General features: G+C 44.1%; 2 protein-coding genes across 4 annotated transcripts; one reads left to right on the top strand and one right to left on the bottom strand.

The window, feature by feature from the left end:
• The first annotated feature begins 328 nt into the window (after positions 1–328).
• On the top strand, positions 329–12,960 carry fkbp1b (FKBP prolyl isomerase 1B). The gene is made up of 4 exons (XM_017409085.3): positions 329–579; positions 1,098–1,145; positions 10,421–10,533; positions 12,210–12,960. The coding sequence occupies exons 1-4, from the start codon at positions 543–545 to the stop codon at positions 12,336–12,338; spliced, it is 327 nt and encodes a 108-aa protein (XP_017264574.1). The 5' UTR covers positions 329–542; the 3' UTR covers positions 12,339–12,960.
• A 160-nt stretch (positions 12,961–13,120) lies between these two features.
• LOC108231794 (peroxynitrite isomerase THAP4) lies at positions 13,121–20,167 on the bottom strand. Of its 3 annotated transcripts, none has more exons than XM_017409080.3 (10): positions 19,998–20,167; positions 17,884–18,082; positions 17,681–17,794; positions 17,496–17,609; positions 17,306–17,404; positions 15,655–15,744; positions 15,450–15,566; positions 15,169–15,364; positions 14,510–14,657; positions 13,121–14,428 (listed from the first exon to the last, which is right to left on the bottom strand). In XM_017409080.3, exons 1-10 carry the CDS (start codon positions 20,114–20,116, stop codon positions 14,377–14,379), a joined length of 1,248 nt encoding a protein of 415 aa, XP_017264569.1. In that variant the 5' UTR covers positions 20,117–20,167; the 3' UTR covers positions 13,121–14,376. The 3 variants fall into 3 exon arrangements, with proteins under 3 accessions (XP_017264569.1, XP_017264570.1, XP_017264568.1); XM_017409081.2 differs by lacking the exon at positions 19,998–20,167 and adding an exon at positions 18,978–19,393 and having other exon boundaries at positions 17,496–17,603; XM_017409079.2 differs by lacking the exon at positions 19,998–20,167 and adding an exon at positions 18,978–19,391.
• Between the last annotated feature and the right edge of the window lie 373 nt (positions 20,168–20,540).

Consider the following 20,540-nt stretch of genomic DNA (forward strand, 5'->3'; position numbering starts at 1 on the left):
TTAATATATTATTATTATTATTATTATTATTATTATTATTATATGGAATTTTAAGGCATGCTAGGCTGCCAGACTATGCACTGCCCCAACTAGGAGACTGAAATTTTAACCTAGCTTGGCACTAAACTCCCCCTGTATGCATATATACAATAATACAATTACTGTAGATAGTTCAGTCCACAATGGTAGTGAAAAAACACAAGTAATTTTCCTTTACTCACGAAAACAAGTGACTGGAGACGCACTTCCTGTACCGGGAGGAGCCCTTTTCTGACAGAGGCGCATTTTTCGTCATAACACCGGTAACGTACGTAGCCAGCTAGCGCCTCTCGCTGTCTCGCGACAAAATATTTTGGCACTCTTGACTGGCTGAGGCTGCGGAGTCTGTAGTGGTCGGTTTATGCATGGTTTCCAGCGATTAAGCCCGATTTGTAGTCGCAGAGGGGGTAACACTGCTTGTAAATAAAAGAAAAGAGAAAAAGAAAAGAAAAGTCAATTTTAGGCTCTATGTTTTTGTAGCTAAACTTTGAAGTAGCACAACCATGGGTGTGGAAGTCGAGACCATATCCCCCGGTGATGGTAAGTAAATCTAACGGCTCGGGCTGTCTTTTTGACCGGGGGTGGAAGCAGCAGAGCCGGGGAGTGGGGGTTTCGGTGTTTCCCCGGAATGTCGTAAAGCTTATCGTGCTGTACGCGAAAAAAATATCAGGCTCGGGGACGAAGCGGCTGACTGGAGGGACAGTTTAAAAATGTTCGAGCCATAATTGGAGCTCCCTGCAAAGCCCATTCATGTTGCACTGGTTGGAGCCATGACATTTCTTCTTTTATTTCCAGAACTCTCCAGCCTGCATATTGCATATATGCTCCATATTGCTAAAAAAAGGGGGAGAACTTTGTCAAACTGAATTTTGCATGATTATGTAAATTAGATTAATAGTTGTGAGACACATAGAGAACATAGAGCTTGATTCTTATTGTTATTAAGCCCTCAGAACATATTTATTGCTTTAAAATGCATCCAGGTTAACCATCATCACTAATAGAACTGTACAAGCATGCAATAACCTGTGCTTTCTCTCTGTTTTGTTTCTCAACAGGGCGAACATTTCCAAAGAAAGGCCAGACGTGTGTTGTTCATTACATAGGTAAATGCCATTTTTTTATCCCCCCGTAATGGTGAAACCCTACATCTTTGCCGTCTTCTTCCTGAAGGAGGAAACTTCCCCTTTTATCCACAGCCTGCAACACAATGCTGCTCAGATTGCAAGCTGATCTCGTGGTGTTTCGACACTGACGCACCTGTGTGTTTTGAAGGGGTTTCGATTAGAAATGTGGAGAAAATATCAGTTTGAATGTGGGGGTGGGGGTGTTTTTGTGTTCCATAAGTGCGTTCCCCCCCCACCCGTTTGTCTCTTTGTCAGAACGCCCGGCTTTTAAGGTGGGGCGGCGAGACGCCGAAACGTGTCAGAAGCAAATTTGGGATGTTCTGCGCCCTCGGGAGGCTGGCAGTGCAGACAACTAGGTCAGACAGAGAGTAAACAAAACCTAGTTCGCATGTCATCTGTGGACTCAGGATCACATGGTTACGTGGTTGTAGAACTCGCCGGCGGGCGCGGAACGGCTCTCCGTCTGTGGTAAAACGGTTGGGTGAGAGGTCACGTCTTGTTGTGGTGTTGAGTTTGGATTTTCTCTAACCTGAAGCAATAGCTCAGATCTTTTAAAGCAGAGCAATGGGGACAGGTTACGAACAGTTAGCATCTTACCTGCCGTAGATGGCTCTTTTAACGACCTCGGTTATGTGGTTGTGCTCTTTTGAGGTTGGATTTCTGCTCCAGCTGTGATTGGAGGTGCTTCATCGTGGGATTTGAGGCACTTAGTTTTCTTGCTTGTCATTCTCTACCATATTGGGTTAGTGAAATAACCAGATGTGATGATTAGACCGATACCACGGCAGCACCTCGCCTGCTGTGGGATCGTACATGTACATCAGACGTCTTCCTGCCTTATCTCCTCCTCTCTATCTGGTGTCAAGATCACATTAAGTGCCGTTGTTTAAACGAATCCCATCCCATCTACTGCGTCCTGTTTACGCCATCGAACAGCTTGGGGAAAACGCTGCAGCTTCCCTTTTTTTTTAAAATTTTCACTCAGGGTTTTTCTCGGCCTGAATTGGACACGTCCATTAAACCTTTTTCCCAGTTCTTTTTCATTCTATCAAAAAAAAAAAGAGTCTCACGGGGGAACAAACTAGCAAACCAAACTTGGGATTTCAGGATGGCTCGGTTCGTGTGTTTTTATTTTTCACTCAAGTCCTCGCCATCTTTGTTCACCTTTGCTTTTTTTTTTTGACCCACAGGATTTATTCATAAGCTGCTGGTATTTCAGAGGCAGTGGCACACAAAATACACAGTTAAGCCAAAGCACAACCTTACCTAACGGAAAACAAGACGGCTAAAAATATATTATTGTGTCAGCAGGGGAAGGGCATTTACAAAGGTTAGATGGAAAAGAAAATGCGTTGATGTTAAAAGGTAGAACTGTAGAAAATGTGAATGTGAAAAAGATTAGATTGAGAATGTAGTTCCCGACAGTAAGACGGCAAAGATTTAATCTGCCCGATCTCGTTAATGAACACATTTATGTGCCTGTGTGTTGTAGATGAGCAAAAATGCTTCAAAGGCAGAGTTTTGTTGATTTTCTCAAAATTGTTATATAAACCTAGTAATGCCAGTTTATTGATATACGACTCCAATTCTGAACAAGTCGGGACGTTGTATCAAATGTCAATAAAAACAGAATGCAGTGATTTACAAATCTCATAAACCCATGTTTTATTCACAATGGAACAAAGTAAACATGTCAAATGTTTTAACTAAGAGATGGTGCCAGAAAAAAAGATAATTTTGAAAAGTATGGCAGTCTTCCATCTCAAAAACTTGGGACAGGACCATGTTTCCTCTGAAGCCTCTCCTCTTCTTTAACCATCAGTCTGTAAACATCTAGAGCTGAGGAGAGCAGCTGCTGGAGGTTTTAGAGGAATGTTGTCCCGTTCTTGTCTGATTGTTCAACAGTCCTGGGTCTGCTTTGCTGGAGTTTTCATTTCTTTAAGCACCAAATGTTTTCAGTTGTTCAGAGGTCTGGACTGCAGGCCGGTCAGTTCAGCATCCAGACTCTGCAGATATGAAGCCCTGCTGCTGGAATGGAGGCAGTCTGAGGTTTTGGATCGTCTTGCTGAAATATGCAAGGCCTTCCCTGAAAAAGATGTCTACAGGGGAGCACCTGTATCGACTTTTCTGCATTGATGGAGCCTTTCCAGATGTGTAGGCTGCCCAGGCCACAGGCTCTAATGCACCCCCATACCATCAGAGAGGCAGGCTTTGAACTTTGAGCTGATAACAGACTGGATGGTCCCTCTCCTCAGAGCAGTTCTCCTCTCTGTCTCAGTCCGTTTGAAATGACCTGTGGTCCAGAGGAGACAGCAGAGGTTCTGGATGGTGTTCACTCATGGCTCCTTCTCTGCCTGATAGAGCTTTAAGCAGCATTAGTGGATGGTACAGTGATCTGTGATCTGTGGAAGTGTTCCTGAGTCCAGAACAGAATCAGAGCTGGTTTTAATGCTGTGGCCCCTGAGGGCCACAAGATCACGACTTTCAGCCTTTTGTCCTTTGAGCTCAGAGATTTCTATACATTCTTGAAATCCTTTCATGATATTATGAACCGTAGATGATGAGATATTCAAAATCTTCACAATTTTCTGTTGAGGAACATTATACTGGAAAATGCCATAAGGTTTTCAGACAGTTTTTCACAGTTTGTTGAACCTCTGCCCATCTTTACTTCTAAGAGATTCAGCCTCTCTAAATGCTACCTTAATACCCAGACCTCTTACTGACCTGTTGTTAATTAACCTAACTGGCAGCAAAATGCTCCTTAAGCTGTTTCCTATTCGTACCGCTTACGTTTACAGCTTTTTGTTGCCCATGTCCAACTTTTTTGAGATGTGTTGCTTCCAATGAATTCAAAATGACATTATTTTAAGAAAAAAAGGTCCAGTTTCTTAATTAAGCATTTATTTCACAAATTAACAATTACCTTAAGATTACACCTGATAAACCACTGGTTTTCTTTAGTGAAATTAGAAAATAAATTGTGTATATATTTTTGTCTAAGAGCCAGGTGAAAATCTGTTTGAAATCCTGTAAAGAAATGGTAATAGAGTTTCGTCCATTAGCCTGTCCAAGTCATCCAGCTGGCTCTTAGCGCTGAACCACAGAGTGTAACCTCAGCCCAACCCTGCCCTAGTGTTAGTTTTCCAGAAAGCAAAAGACAAACACAAAGAGTAACGAGAGACATCTCCCAATACGAGATGGGATTCGAAACCACTCTGTTTTTTCAGCGTTTAGCATCAGCGAGCTCCCCTCTTTACGGGAACACTCGCGCTCTCATTAGCCGCCACGCCGTTTTGGATCCCAACGTTCACCTCCGGGATTTTAAACATGCAGACACACACATGCCAGAGCAAACAGACACAAAGATATGTGCGGTGAACTCCCGCTGACTCGGGTCAGAGCTGTGGCAGCCCGAATTAGCGGAGGGGTCGTCGCCGCCGCCACTCCGGGAGATTTCAGCGCTGGCCTGAAATGAGCAGCAAAACGAGGCCCTCTCATTCCCGTTTCTGTCATTCCCAAATGTGCCGGCTGCTCGCAGAGTGGCAGCTCGAGCAGCTGCAGTTCTGCTGTCCTCAGCTGGTTTCTCGGTGCATCGGGCTGTCACCGAAGGAGGGAAATGCCTGCCGTTCTGATATCGGTCTTCATTAAGAAGAGGAAAATTAGCCCTTAGAACGTAGTCACAGCCGGTGGCACCACGCTCCCGTGACAAACGGCTGTGTTAGTTTCTGGTGACAAAGGGGCGCGAGATTAGAACAAACGTGATGTCACGTCTAAATCTGGTCGTCATTCTTTACCATGTTTGTGCTCCGGAGTTTACATCTGAACACGCCGAAGCTGAGAGCTGAGAGCTGAGAGCTGACCGCTTTAGACGCACAACCTAGAAATAGTTGACGTGAATATAAGTCTGCCGAACTCTCCTTCCAGACGGGACGTTGTGGAAGCGGTTGTTTCTGTGGAACTGTGCAACATATGGAGTCAGAACGTCAGAGTATAGCTCTAAAATTAGGATTTGAAAACAAAAAAAAAATGCTTGAGACTTAAAGCAAATATTCAAAACTCTAAAGTGGGGTCCTGTGGAAAGGCTGTGACAGTTAACAATTAAGATCTCAGCTGTAGTAGACGGCTCTTGGGACCTCAGTTTGGAGAAATGGAGTTTATTCAGACCAAACTGATGAGCTAACGGCTAGTCCCAGCGAGACCAAGACCAAAGTTGATCGCTGAGGTCTTCAAACAACTTCGCTCTCAAAAACCTTATAGGAGTTCATGTGAACACTATTTTATAAACCTTTTAGATTGCTGTCACTTTTGCATTACACTGTTATTTACGTAAAATTCTGTGGTTGTTTGCAAACACAAATAGTAGCAGCAGCTAGCTGTAGCACTTCTGGTGCAGCCTGGGGCACTTTCAGCAGGAATATTGTAAGATCTCTGCCAGAGTAACCATGCAAAGCTAAACTGAGAGCAGGGTAAAGGTTCATAAATGGCGCTAACATTGTTTTAAGACAGCAGAGAGCCCCTCGGCCCCACTCAGACCTGCTGTTAGCTCGTCGGAATTCAACTTTTTTTTTCCAAACTGGGGTTGTTCAAACAGCTGTCCACAACAGGGAAGACACCACCTTTTTACAGAACCCCCCACTTCAAAACATCTGAACCACCCCTTTATTTCGGCATCATCGACTGTTTAGTTGACTCTGCGCTCGTCTGTTTTCTCACAGCTCGCAGTCCGACGTTGAACGTAATATGTCTGATGCAGCGTCTGTCAGATTAGAAGGATGGAATCACGAGGAAAGATATGACCGTTGTGTTTGAGACCCGTGGTAATTATCCAGTAGACCCTTCTGGTGCACAGGAAAGAAAACCAAAAACCAAAAAAACTAGACTCCTCATATCTTGTTTGGATCTTCTCAGATAGAATTAGAGTAACTTTTATGCTCCAGCTGGAGATCCCTTACATGCCCTCTATACTCCGCTTCCAAACTGATTTGTAATCACATTCGCTCTCTCTCATGTTTACCTGATTATACACATTTTTAGTCAGAAGAATTGGGTGCACACATTTGAATTTACTGTGGATTTTCTCTACTCCACACATGGTCCAGATTATACATAGAGGCTCAAATAGAAACATAGATGCACCTAAATCTTTTAAAAAGTGGTGGGGAAAGTCCTTGAATGTCTTTTTAACTTGACAAGACCAGTACCAATTATCTTCTTGTTAGCGATCATGATTGACTCCAGCTGGTACTTTTTCTTTGCCAGAATAAAAAAAAAAAAGATTTGCTTTCAGTGGAGGTCTAAGAAGGAGAGGAGATTGGTTGGCACGCTCAGGAACAACCAGGGTTTCAAATCTGAGAACACTGTACCAACTGTCAAGCATGGTGGTGGTAGCTCATGCTGTGGTACTGGTGTATTGCAGAAAGTGGGTTGAGTAATGAAGGACGACGACCTCCAAATTCTTCAACTTCACCTTCAGCTAGACAGTTGAAAGCCGGACACAGTCGGGTGTTCCAACAAGACGAGGATCCCGAACACAACCAGAACCGGTGTCTGATTGGATAAAACGGGTGAACACGAAGCTTCTGGGATGGATGGTCTTCCTAAAGTACTGATCTCAGCATGATTGATAAATTGTGGATTATGCTTAAAAGCCGGAACCATAACAGCAAACCAGCTTGTTCGACTGGCAGCCGTTCTAGACGAGTGGCAACACAGGATACATGTAACCCAAGTAAAAACGACCCCGCCCCGGTGTGGTATTGGCTTTTCGCCAGCCTCTACTACTGAGTGAAATCCTCCACGAGGAGGGAGTCTGGGAGCTGGCTGCAGGAAGGGGGACAGGGCTTGCCGTGTTTTTGCAGACCCCACCCAGGCTTAGCTATACAAAGAGTGATAACAGAGTAGGATACTCCATGGGCGGGTGGGGCGATAGCAGGGACTACTAGCAACACGCACAGCGCAAATGTCAAACCACGCTCATCAATAAATACTTTTAGCGACCTATCAGAAGCCACATATTTGCTTTTCACATTTTCCTGTCTTTATTAAAGGTAAGAAGTTATTTTCTTTTTCCCCTTGTTGTTTTTTTGTTTGTTTTTGGGCAGTCACCAGCGCACACCACAATCTCTGCAGTTCACTCGTCTGCTTGGCTCAAATCCACGAGATACGTTTTTTTTTGAGAAAAGCAGGAAGGATTCTTTAAAGTGCAGAGTTCAGCCGCACAATGTCTCCCTTACTCCAGCAGCCTTTCCTCCAACCGTAGGAGTCAGCCCCAACACCCAGGATCTAATCTTTCACTGGCTTCCTGTTTGCGATCAGCGTTGGCCTCCAGTTTGCAGACGTCGCCTCCAAACACTGAAACCACTCTCATGCAGCTCCTCGCCAGGAGCTGCTTCTGCATCTGCCGCCGAAATGACCTGCACCAGGCGGTATTTGCGTCCGCGTGTGAACCTGATGACTCCGTAATTGGACAGGGCCCAGACTGCTGATGCGTGGGCTACTGGGCTTCTCGGAAATGATGGACTTGCTAAGTTTAGGGCCCCGCGAAAGCGGAGAAGCAGTACAGTATCAACACTCATATGGCTCGACGAGGAAGACGCCGTAACCAAACTTCAGTTGACACCAACTTTAAATGCTAAGTATTCACACTTGTTGAGTTACGACAGAGACAGATAAATCAAAAGACTAACATAGAGACAACCTGCAAAACGCAGCTGGGTGCTTGAGAATACTCGTTTTCGTGTGTTTTTGTTATTCTCCGTGACGTATGAATATAAATTTCAGCTGTCAAAGTGGAGACCTTGAGCAAAACGGAATATTACATTGTTTTATATTAAAATCTTGATTGCATATTAAGATGCTCCTTTTTTTTCTGCAGACTCAACTGAAATGCGCTTAAAAGAAAATCTAACCATCATAGAGGTTCAATAGTACCTCCAGAGTCTTACTAATGTGCAGTAATCCCTCCAGTCTTCTATTTTAGTGCTGCATTGTTGTACAGATGGTCATACCTGTGCTGTATTTATTACATGAACTATGCATTTAGCCAAGAAGCCTTTGTATTAAATACTGTCCTGTCTCTGTATTTGTTTCTCTAAAAAGCCAGACTGTCATCGAATTTTTGAAGTACTCCTGATAAAAGCATCGTAGCCTTTCTAAAGGTCTTTCGAAAGTTTTTATTTTTTATTATTTTGGACTTCAGCTGCTTTTTGGAGTTTTGAAAAACGGCAGGCCAGTGGTTAGTCTTGCCCTGGTGAGTAGTGCAAGTCCTTGCCTACCTGTGCTAAGATACGACAAAGAGTAGTTGTTGGAAGTCAACAGCAATCTTGAACAACTTTGTGCACTTCCCATTGTGGAGAGAAGGCGGCCGGCTGGTGCAGTGGAGGATGCAAAAAAAAAAAAAAAAAACAGTGTGCAAGGAAACAGAAATAGGACAAAAAACCTGGGGTCCAGGCAACCCTCCTGAAGCCTGAAGCCCTCAACAGAGAGAGAGGTAGAGAAGGCCTTGTAACGTCGAGAGCCACGGGAGGGTTAAAGCTAACCGACAGCATCATCGCCTTATTTTTTGCCGTTGTTCATTCCTTGTAGATAAAGATGGATTACTCTGATTTTGCGATCCACCTGGACGGGCTTACGTCTTTCCTTGCTGATAGAAAATTAACCTTCTGGATCCGCAGCACATCACCATGTTCACCACTGAGATGGTGATAGAAGAGATGAGCAAATGTTGGAACCTCAGCCTCTGATTTAACCCACCCGAACGTTACAAGTGCTGCTCTACCTCTCTCTCTCTTCGAGGGCTTCAGGAGGGTTAAGTGGAGCATCGAAGCCATCCACAGGTCAGCGGTACCATAGAGAGCATGGATGAGAGCTGGTGCAAAGACTTCACAAAACAAGGAGACGCAAAGGTCTACTCAGAACAGCACATCCCTCCACTATTTGGGCCCCATTAGATGTGACAAATACTGCCCCCCTCCTGTGTGCTGTCTAATCTCCAGACCTCTGTTAAATGATATCTCTCTATCAGATATCAGATCAAGAACAACCAGAACAACAGCTTCAGTCTTTTGGGCAACAAAGTCGCTATAATCCCAGTTACACAGTTTTGTTTTGCTGTATTTGTAAAATATTTTAAAGGCCAAAATTACTTGATGCGTTTTCACTAATTGTCCTAATGTCCTAATCCTAATGCTTGTTCCTTACCATATTTTTGATAAGCAAGGATGCGTTTAAGCAACTTAACCTATGAATCATATGAACTCCAAGAGTCACTAACAGACCAGTTGACTAATAACTCGTTAAAAATGTGATTTTCTGGCACCATTTTTGTGCACCCAAATAACCAAAAACAGGACATTTCTGCACAATGTGACTTTAAAGTAGGAAAGTGCTCAAATGAACAGCATCTGAAAGTCGTGTCTTTAAGACCTGACACCCGAGAGATGGAGATCCTTCAGTTGATCGTCTGAAGGTCGAGTCTTCAGCTAATGACTTGTAGGGAATCATGTTGTTGGTGGTAAAATATTATTTCACTCTACGTGTTGAACTGCGTTGGCCATTTTTATAAATACAGATTAAAAATTTCCAAACGTGTCGTAAGTCAGACTGCTGGCAACTAGAAGCCTAAAGATACCGTTTAAAACTGATTCTTCACGAAGTTGTCTGGTTAGTGCGGACACGCGGGTTTATCTCCAGGGTGTGGTGCCTCTTTATGTTTGAATAAGTCATAGATGAGAGACTCAGCAGACCGAAAAAAAAAAACATTCCTCTGAAACATTGTGCAACACAGATCCGTTGCAGAGGAACAACAGCATACCTTAAAGGACCTCAGATAGCTCCCGAGTCATCGGATTGACGGAACATTACTTTGGATGGGAACTGAGATTTCCTCGAGTTGTTTAAATGGCTAATGAAGCGAACCTGTGGTCACTTCATTAAAAGCCTGAACGAACGGTGGGAGCTCTGAAGGAGCAGAATCCTGTCCTGCTCGGCCTTTGTTCGTTCGTTCTGTCTGCGGTCTAGATGCATGCAAGGAACGGCCTAGTTAACTTTAAAAATAATCCACTAAACCAGGCCAGTGCTTCCTGATTTGTTCGTTTCAGTAAATGAAGCTCAGCCAGCAACAAAACCCCCACCTGAATAGTTTTTTTTTTTCGCAGTAGGCGCTGTTACCTTTATACAGGGATATAATAGCTGTACAAATAATCTTTGTTTTTTACTTGGATCTCATGATTCTGCTCATGTGTCTTCTGCAGGTATGCTCCAGAACGGGAAAAAGTTTGACTCGTCTCGAGACAGGAACAAACCCTTTAAGTTCAAGATTGGACGGAGTGAGGTTATTAAGGGCTGGGAGGAAGGAGTAGCACAGGTAAGAGGGAAATGTTGCATTAAAAAAATAAGAAGAAAATTTAAAAGTGGGGTTTGATTAACACCAGACCTGCCGTTGATTGGTCTTTGAACATTGCTGCTGCGTTAAAACAGCTTCAGTCTGCAGACCTTTACAGCGTTTCACACAAACGCTGCAGTCAGTTTCACATTAATGATTTACATCAAATTCTAAGATAATTTCCATGCAGCCTGGGACACTTCCAGCAGGTGTATTATAACATTTGAACCCCTTATTTCTCCAAACTGTGGTGGTTCAGATCCGTCTACAACAGGTAAGATGTTAACTGTCCATGACCTTTCCCCACTTAAAAATTTAAATAAGTTAATAGTTATTTCATGCTTTGTATTTTGGACTGAAAGATAAGTTATATTTGCAATTTTACATATCAGCAGGGTTTAAGTTGCTTTCAGACAGCAAACACTTCCCATTTAGGATTTTTTTCTCCCCCTTTATTTAATAATAAACTTTCCTGACGATGTAGCACAGAAGAACATTTATGATGCTGGTTTGGTAGAGCTTTAAGAAGTGCTAAGTGTGACACTTTGCTTAGCTACTCTGTTTTCCTGCATGATGACAGCGGTTAAGCCTACACCTAAAGCCACTGAGATCTATTTTTGAAAAAAAACCCTCACCACTCCAAACAGCTTCCATGGGATGAATATTATGTTTGTTACTTGCCGCACATTTCTAAAGTCCATGAGGTTTCCATCGTTGTCCACGAACGAGCAGTTCCCACACCTGTCACCTAACGGACAGTTCCCACCTGGACAGAACTTGAAAACGAACGATAAGCGACACCTACTGGCCGAATTAGAGCATTACATATCAGCAAACGTCCTACAATGAGATCACAGGACACTAGTCTGGCAGCAGATTGTGGCATAAAAGCCACTGACGCCTAGTTTCTGTGGCTGCAGGGGTTAAATTGGAAACTCTTAGCTTTTCATATCTTTAGCTTACGGCTGCAGTATATTAAAAATGTGCTGTCGTCGTAATATTAACGTGCACAACATTATACGTGTAAGCGCTGCTCGGACTGCAATAAACTGCTGGCTATTAAATCTAAGTGCCGTATATTTATGCTCTGCCTGTCAGAACTGTAGTCAACTAATTGGAAGCTGCATGAGAAGCCAACACCCCGTTAAGATGATATTCTAAAGTGGAAACAGCGCTGTTGGATTTCACACAGATACGCAAGAGAGTTACATATCTGATCTGATCTGATATCTGATCAGTTTTCTCACAGACAGTTGTTACAGCACTTAGTTAGATTATGTCAGTTGCAAACATTTCAATTTAGAGACATTTATTCTGCTTGAAGACTGATTGGATAATGTAATTTCCTGGAATAAATAGAACTATTTTGCTGTTTAGCAGTGAATTCTCAAATCATGTGCGTTTCTGTTCCGCCATGCAGCTGTGAATATAATATTACCAAATTATAACTTTCATTTAGGACTGAAATCAACAGAAAAAGGAGAGCTGCTTCATGTGTAACAAGAAAAGCAAAACCTGTAATGTGCACCTTAATAGAAAACATACAAACAGGGAAAAACAAAAAAATTCTATTTGTTTTTCGTCTTTCTTGGGGGGAATAAAAGTAAAGGAAACAAAGCATGCATCCAGACGTGTTTTCTTCCTCTCGTTCGCCTCAGATGAGCCTCGGTCAGAGGGCTAAAATCACCTGCACACCAGACATGGCGTACGGAGCCACAGGCCACCCCGGGGTCATCCCGCCGAACGCCACGCTCATCTTCGACGTGGAGCTGCTCAAGCTGGAGTGACGGCGCGCGCTCCACAGCACAGAGACGGGGGAGGCGGAGGGCGGCTGCGCTCGCCACGTCCCGCTCCGACAGGGAGACCGCACCCGGCTGCTGCCTTCCAAACCGCCGACCCGCTCACTTCTCTTTGATTTTCGATCTCCACCGTCTCGTTCAGTTCAGTATTTAAACGTAACGTCTGCTGCTTGGTTGCCATCCTGTCATCACAGATCCTGCTCGACAACACTCACACATCTTAGTTTCCGTTGAGCCTTTTTGTTTTTTTTAGGTTCATCCGACGTAGATTTTGTCCGAAAGAAACTCTTCAAGCAGATGAAAATCAGTCCTGCATCGCGATCTAAACTGCCTTACAGTTTTGAACAGGGGGCGGGGTACATACACATCTTCAAGAGACAGTTCTGCTCCGAACACCAACCGGGCATTAAACCACTTCGATCAAGGCTTGTCCTGGTGAATACTCTAAATCAGTGTTACTCTTCAGTTTGTTTTATAACCTGTATGCACATTCACTGCAAGTGTACCCTATGAAACTTAACCCAATACTGTACAGCACTCAAAGAGCCATTACTACTGTAATAGTTTACTGAGCAGCTCTTGAATAAACATGGCATGTACTGTGTTGAGAGCCTGGCGTCCTGTCGTTAATGGGGGTTTTCCACTTGACCAATAAAGAAAAAGATCAATAAGCTTCTTCATTACAATCTAATTAAACTACTAAATAAAACGGCAAATAATTCAAGCATATCCTGGGACCAGTTGAAATGAAATTTACTTTGAACATGTTGGAAATGAAATGTTAATCAAGCGTCATAGTCTTTTTTTTTTTTTTTTTTTTTTTTAAATCAAGTTTACTTTTAAAAAAACTAAACATCTGACATTTACAAAAATAGTTTACAATGTTGTTCTTTCAGTAAAACGTACTGCGGCTTAGACCACCAACAATGGTAAGTGTATTCAGAAGAATGTGTTTGAGACTCTTATTGTGAAGGGCTGAAATAGCCAGTGTATCTCCTGTGTCGCCCCCAAGCCCGAGTAAATGGTGAGAGGGTTGTGTCAGGAAGGGCGTCCGGCGTAAAACACTTCTGCCAAAACTAACATGCGAGTTCAACCAAGCGACACCGTACCGGATCGGTCGAGGCCCGGGTTAACAACGACTGCCACCGGTGCCGTTGATGAAACAGGGTGCCGGCGGAAATTGTACTGCTGTTAGCCGAAGACCACGAGGAGGGAACGGTTAAAGAGGACATGGACATAGTTGGAGCGAGGACAGAGGACGCAGAAGACAGAGTTAGATGGAGGAGGATGATTCCCTGTGGTGATCCCTGAAAAGGGAACAGCCAAAAGAAAAAGAAGAAGAAGAGTTCAGCGGCAGCGGGAGGAATAAACCGCACCTCGGGCTGCTTCAGCTAAAATATTGCATGTGGTTTTGTAGTTAAACCCAGTGAAAGTGCACTGATAAGATAACCCTCAGATATAATTACAACCTAAAAGCAAATAGTCCATTTCAGGAGCCCAGTGGGGCTCACTTCCTCCGTCTTGAGTCTTGAAAGTCTTCAAAGATCATTTAGTTGGCACATGCCTAACTCTCAGTACCCTGTATTACTGTAATTAATAGTAGTAGTCTAATAAGGAGAACAAGACTGTGTAAAAATACAGTGTACTAGACTAGCATTTCCAAAGGAAAAGAAAAGAAAGACAAATCAAAATTGTTGTGTATAATGGCACCCTGTAGCATTGTTTTCCACAAGCTCTACAAGCTATAATAATACACAGGAGTATTAACAGATCATGCAACACAGTTCGGCCACAGGCTGCCTTCCCACAGCGTGACTATGGTGAAATAAGTGTGTAAAAACTGACAAAATAAACATTATCATATTACAGTATGATAATACTGTAATATGATAGTACAAAGGCTGTCAGGCCCTATTCAGCCTGTCGCGCCGACAGGCTGAAGTCAAGGTTCTCGGAGACGCGCTTCGGCTGACCTCGCTGTGGTAACTACTCCCTTCAGGCGGCGCGACGAGCCCGCCGCAGATCTTCAGCTAGACGAAGGGGACTGGGGCGCTGTTCCTTGGTCCTTCTCCACCCACCTTGAGTGAGAACGACAGCACGTTAAACTGATGAGATGAGCGATTTTCGCGCGATCGGCGACGACAACAAACGCATCGTACCTTCGTAGAGAGCGAGGGTCGGGCAGGGGCAAAACTCCTCGGACAAAGTCGTAGGCTTTTGGCGAATAAAGGTGCAGGGTACGTGCAAAGTCCTTCTGCTTCTCGGAGTACTGGTTGTGGGGTTTGTAAAACAGATCCTCTGGAATATCTTTAAAAAAAAACAAACAAACAACACAAGAGTCTGATTTAGACGTGATGCCATTCCTTGAGATGATTATTTTTAAACCGTGTACACTAGTCCCTGTAATAACCACTCACCTTCTGGAGTCCAATCGTGGACTTTAATGGGGGTATTGTTGTTATTTGGGTAGCTTCACTACAGAACAAAGTTGTTGTGGTCTTTCTAGGTCTTCATTTAGAGCAAATGTGTCAAACTCCATTCCTCAGGAGTCGCTCTCCTGCATGTTTTAGATGTGTTCCTGCTTTAAAACACTTGGTTTTAAAAGAATGACTTGTAGAGGTGCTTCTGGTAAACTTGATGATTTGGCGAGGAGGTAATTAAACCATTTGAATCAGGTGTGTAGGAGCAGAAAAACCTAAAACCTCCAGGACAGCGGCCCTTGAGGTCTGGAGTTCGACACCCCTGATTTAGAGGGATCAGTTTGTAATATGCAGGGACTACTGCATACACAGTTATGCCTGAACAGTGAAACACACACCTTTGAAAGCCTCCATCTTGGCTTCCAGCTCTGTCACCAGCTGGTTCTGTTCTTTCAGTTTGTTGGCGTAACATTTTGCCCGCTTTTCCCTCGCCGCCGCATTCTTCAGCTCTTTTTGGAGGTCGTCTATTTGCCGTCGGAGGTCTTTAACCAGCTTCGCCGCGTCGCCCGGACTCTCCAGGAAGTACGTGTGATCCTGCAGTCGTCAAGGAGGGTCAACTCATATTCCAAAAAAAAAAAAAAAAGCAGAACAAGCAGACCACAGCGTAGAGGCTGCTTACGTCGAGCAGGCTGGAAGCGTTCGCGCCGGCTGCGGTGACCCCGCTGTCGGCGGCGGCGGGCGGGGGCAGGGCCACGGCTTCAGGCGCCTCAGCGTGACTTGGCTCAGTTGTTTGCGTCTGGAGAATTGAAACGATCATGCAGTGAGCAGCTTACGTTTTAACTCTCTGACGCTGAAGTGAAGGAAGACGGCGTAAAGGATTTAACCTGAAGACGAGCGGGGGCGGTGTCACTGTCGTCGGGCGGGGGGAGGGCTGCGCCTTCAGACGTCGCAGTTTGACTTGGCTCAGTTTGTGTCTGGAGCATAATATAAATAAAAAAAAAGATACTAGAATGAACTTCCATACATTTGAACTCCCTGACATTGAAGTGAGGGTACAGCTGAAGCCAGATGTTTACATACGCTGTATAAAAACTTATACTAAACTAAAGCTTCCCCTCGCTGTCTGACATGAAATCAGACTAACCCCTTCCTGTTTTAGCTCAGCTAGGAGTCTCCAAAAATGATTTATTTTTGCTAAATGCACCAAACAACAAGAGAGAGAGAATCTTTTTATTGCTTTCTTCAAAGTCATAATTTTACAAACACTACGATTACTCTGCCTTTAAACTGGAAAGCCCAGATGATGATGTCATGGCTTTTGAAGCTTTCGATTGGTTAGTTGACAACATCTGGGTCAATTGGAAGCACACCTGTGGATGCATTTAAAAAAATAAAATAAAAAAAAAAGTCTCAAACGCACTGCTTGTTTGTGTGACATCATAGTGGAAGCCAAAAGAAATCAGCCCAGATATCAGGAAAAGAATTGTCAACCTCGACAACTCTGGTTCCCTCTTGGGTACAGTTTCCAGGCTTTCACTCGAGTATAAACGCCACGGGGAACGTCCTGCCATCACACTGCTCGGTAAGGAGACGGGTTCTGCGTTCCTGCGGTGAACGGGTTTTGGTGCGAAATGTGCGCATTGACTTCGAAGGAAAAACAAAAGAGCTGGTGAAGATGCTGCTGAACCTGGTCAGGAAGTCATTACCCGCAGAGAAACAAGTCCTGAACCGACATGAGCTGAAAGGTCACTCAGTGAGGAAAAAACATTACTCCCAAAACAACACTGGAAAGCCAGATTACAGTTTGTATATGCTCACAGGGACAAAGACCTTCATTGTTGGAGACATGTCCTGTGGGATGATGAAACTAAAATGGATCTTTTACATTTGTAAGAAAATGGGGGAGGTTTGCACCATCCCGGCTGTGAAGTACGGGGGTGGCAGCATCATGCTGTGGGGGTGTTTTCCTGCAGGAGGGACTTGTGTGCTTCGCGAAACAGATGCCCTTGCGAGGATCTCAAGAGTGCTTTGGGCGCAAATGGGTCTTCCAAATGGACAACGACCCCAAGCATTTTGCCAGATTTGTTACAAAGAGGCTTAAGGGCAATAAAGTCAGTGATGTTTAAAAGAGGCCATCACAAAGCCATGATCTCCATCCCGGAGAAAATTTGTGGGCAGAGCTGAAAAAGGCGTATGTGAGAAACAAACCCGACAGACCTGGTTGGTCTGCCGGGAGCAACGGGACAAAATTACAGCAAACTACTGTGAGAAGCTTGTGGAGGGGAATCCAAAAGGTTTGACCCAAGGCATACAGTTTAAAAGTCTTAAGAAATGTATGTAATCTTATAACTTTGAAGAAAGTAATAACAAAAAATTCTCTCCTATTATTCAGGCACGGGAATCTTAACTGACCTGAAACAGGAAAAGTTTAGTCTGACTTAATATCGGACAGTTGGAAATAAAAAGTAGATTGTATCTTTTTACACAGTGGGTGTAAACGTCTGGTTTCACTGGAAAGGCTGTGATGGATTTAACCTGAACGTGAGCAGGCACGGTGCCACCGCTGTCTGCGGCATCAGGTGGTGGTAACGCTGCAGCTTTGGACCGCGCCGTTCGCCTCCGCTTAGTTTTTGTCTGCAGAATAGAAACGACAATACGCTAAAAAAAAGCAACTTTTTAAACTTGCTGACAATGAGGGGAAAGTAGAAGCTGTAAAACATTTCACCTGAACAGGAGCAGGGTCGGTGTCGCTGTCGTCAGCGGCGTCGGATGCGGGCGTCGCTGCAGCTTTAGATCTCGCGGACCGCCTTGGCTTAGGCTGCCTCGGCTCGGTCTGTGACTGCGGAATAACGCACGTATTACATTGGAAAACTTCCCTTTTCAACTTGCAGACGCTGTGAAGGATTTAACCTGAAGACGGGCGGGGACGGTGTCCTCGGCGGCGGCGGCATCGGACGGGGGTGATGCTGCACCTTTAGATTGTGCCGTTCGTTTTGGGTTAGGCTGTTTTGTCTCGGATTGTTTCTGTTTAAGAAAACCGACAATCCATTGAACCGCTTTTATTTTTTTTCCCCCACTGTAGTAAAAGGTATATCCTGTAGAAAAGATTTAACCTTGAGATGAGCAGGGAAATTGAACATAGTGGGCACGGCACCCTCTCTCAGGCGAACGGTCTGTCCTGTGCGATCCATGGCTGCATCGGTAAAATGGTCACTACACAGGAGGGACCATTTAGACGGCATGCTGTCGCTTCTCCGGCATGCCTTCACCCACTGGTTGTATCTGTCTGGTTCCCTGCCTTGTTTGGGGAAGCTGAAATTGACAACATAAAAATGATTAGGAAACAGGTTAACGTACATGAACCCTGTGTGGGGCGTGACTTCAGGCAATACGTAACAGACGTCTGGTCTAGATGCTAGCTGCAGGCTTGTTTTTACCGTCTTGTGATCTTCATACGTATGGAATTACACAACTGTATCTGCATCATTTGTATGTTGTAATACAGGGCAAGTGACATGCATCTGTGAGTGCGCTTTTTGTGCGCACCCCAAGTCTGTCCCCCTTGATTATGGACAAAAAAATAGTGTTGAAACTGAGTAAACTGACAGTTCTACATAGCTACTCTGGCTTCTAGAGGAGCGTATCACTGTAGGACAGATCATTTTTGATTTACGAACAATTCACTGACAGCTCAGGCACGCACTAGACTAGCAATAGGACACTTGAGCCAAAGTTTTGAAATATGCCACGAGCAGGAAGGGCGGATTCACATGAAGCCCCGATTCCAGGCTTGAGAAATGGCGTAACGTGTGATGAACGAAGCGCCGCAAATGCTGGTTGAAGCAGTGTGCGACCAAGCTGGCGAGCGGCATGAGAGAAGGGTGCCAGGCTGCTGTGGCTGTGTATGGTTCTTCCACATGCCACTGACGCCCCTGTTTGTTCAATTAATGATTTGGTAAATAGTCAATGTGTCTCGTTTGTTAAGACTTCAATCCTGCAGCCCAATAAATGCCACCAAACAAGAGTCAATAGCAGAAGAAGCTGTTTGGCGCTGGCAGGGAAGGTTTGACAAGAATTTTATGGGAGCTACTCAGCCCCTAAATGCATTGTCCTTGCAAATTTGTCACAATTTAAAAGGAAATAAACAGTTTTAAGATTTATTGCTAAAAAAAAGTATGTGGACAAAAGTGTATGAGCTAATACTCACCAATGAAACGTAATGCCACGTTCTTTGAAGTGCGCGTTCCTGTAGTTGTAGCAATTAAAGGCGAAACATTGGGGCCCCTCACTGAGTCTAGGTTTTTTCCTCAGGTGGTCTTCTGTCATGCTGCTAGAAACTAAGGACGCCACGTAGCACTTGCTAAAATGGCGGCACGAATTCTCGCCTCGTTATCAACAGTCCGTGCTGTGGCTGGCTATTCCAGTCTATCTCTGGTTCGGTAGGTTCACCGCATCGACATAAACAAAAGAATATAAGTTCGGTTATAATATATGGCGTTTGTTTACCAGCCTTTTATCAGCTGACGGGAGAGCTTTAAAAAAAGAGAAGTGAATTTACGAAGTTCTCTAAAAGAGCATACTAACGTCGATGAACCGACTTACTATATTAACTTCCGGTGTCATACGTCAAAATGTTTGACGCTGGCAGGTGATTGGCTGACTCGCTGAAACAGAAACAATGGAATGGCTACGGATGAGGCTAGGTGAGATTTTTGGTCGCCATCTTGTGAAGAGCTACACGTATCACTCCGCACTGTTTACATGTTGAAGCCACGCATAGTTAATGCCTTATGTGTGCTGTATGCTTGATTGTCAGTCCATAAGCGCTCAGACAAAGCCTTGTTTTAATTAAATAAACATATGTCATGCATAATGTGAAAACAGGAAACACAACTGTATTTGCAATATTGGGATTTTGTAACATAGGGCAAGTGTTATTGATCTTAATAACAGCTGTGTGCCTACCTGTCAATACACTACAATTCTGTCCCACTTGATTCTGGACTAAATGAAGTGCTAAAACTGAGAAAACTGTTAGTTCTATACGATTACTCGTGTAACGGTAAGGTATAAAGTTTCCCAGTGGTCTGTAATTTATAACTTGAGCACAGATATGTTTTGATTTACGAAGTATTTTTTGTTAGCATATACATGGGGGACAAGACAGACACAAACTTAAAAGTTCACGTTTTCAATTATTTATGAATTAATATGGCATAATACTCACAGATGAAACGTAATGCCACGTTCTTTGAAGTGCTGGTTCCGATAATTATAACAATTAATGGCAAAACATTGGGCTCCAAAGGCGAGTTTGGGTTTTTTACTCTGATGGTCTGTTGACATTCTGGCAGTAACTATGAACGTCGCGAGGTTGCTGCACGTACAACTTCTCAAAATGGCGGCACAAATTCTCGCCTCTCTAGCATAGATTGCGCAGGGGCTGGCCGTTCCAACGGGCGCGTTCCTTTTGAATCAGCCGGGCGATGAACCGAGTAAGTAATGACGGGCGGGAGGGGCCGCCTCTCAAAAGGACAGTGAAGCCTTTGCAGGTGCCACCTTAAATCAGTGCGATCTCAGTTTATAGTGTAACAGCTGACGACATAAATGTGACACAGAGGTAGGAAATACTAGAAATCACCCGCTGATTAACACAGAGACGATAATTTATCATATTTAACTAATTCGCTGACTTTACTCACCACATTTGGCGCTTGCCAGCGAAACAATTTTGTTTTGTTTAATAATGGAGTGTAAACGCCGCCCAACT

The sequence above is a fragment of the Kryptolebias marmoratus genome, linkage group LG19 (genome assembly GCF_001649575.2).
Source record: "Kryptolebias marmoratus isolate JLee-2015 linkage group LG19, ASM164957v2, whole genome shotgun sequence".
Taxonomy (NCBI): domain Eukaryota; kingdom Metazoa; phylum Chordata; class Actinopteri; order Cyprinodontiformes; family Rivulidae; genus Kryptolebias; species Kryptolebias marmoratus.

Excerpts from the sequence above, each read along its gene's own strand:
- LOC108231794 (XM_017409080.3), bottom strand. The coding sequence starts at position 20,116 with ATGTCAACAGACCATCAGAGTAAAAAACCCAAACTCGCCTTTGGAGCC. Across the intron at positions 17,610-17,680 it reads CCGTCCCCGCCCGTCTTCAG|TCACAGACCGAGCCGAGGCA; the intron begins GTTAAATCCTTC and ends GTTATTCCGCAG. Across the intron at positions 14,658-15,168 it reads CAAGATGGAGGCTTTCAAAG|ATATTCCAGAGGATCTGTTT; the intron begins GTGTGTGTTTCA and ends TTTTTTTTAAAG.
- fkbp1b (XM_017409085.3), top strand. The coding sequence starts at position 543 with ATGGGTGTGGAAGTCGAGACCATATCCCCCGGTGATG. Across the intron at positions 1,146-10,420 it reads GTGTGTTGTTCATTACATAG|GTATGCTCCAGAACGGGAAA; the intron begins GTAAATGCCATT and ends TGTCTTCTGCAG. Across the intron at positions 10,534-12,209 it reads GGGAGGAAGGAGTAGCACAG|ATGAGCCTCGGTCAGAGGGC; the intron begins GTAAGAGGGAAA and ends CGTTCGCCTCAG.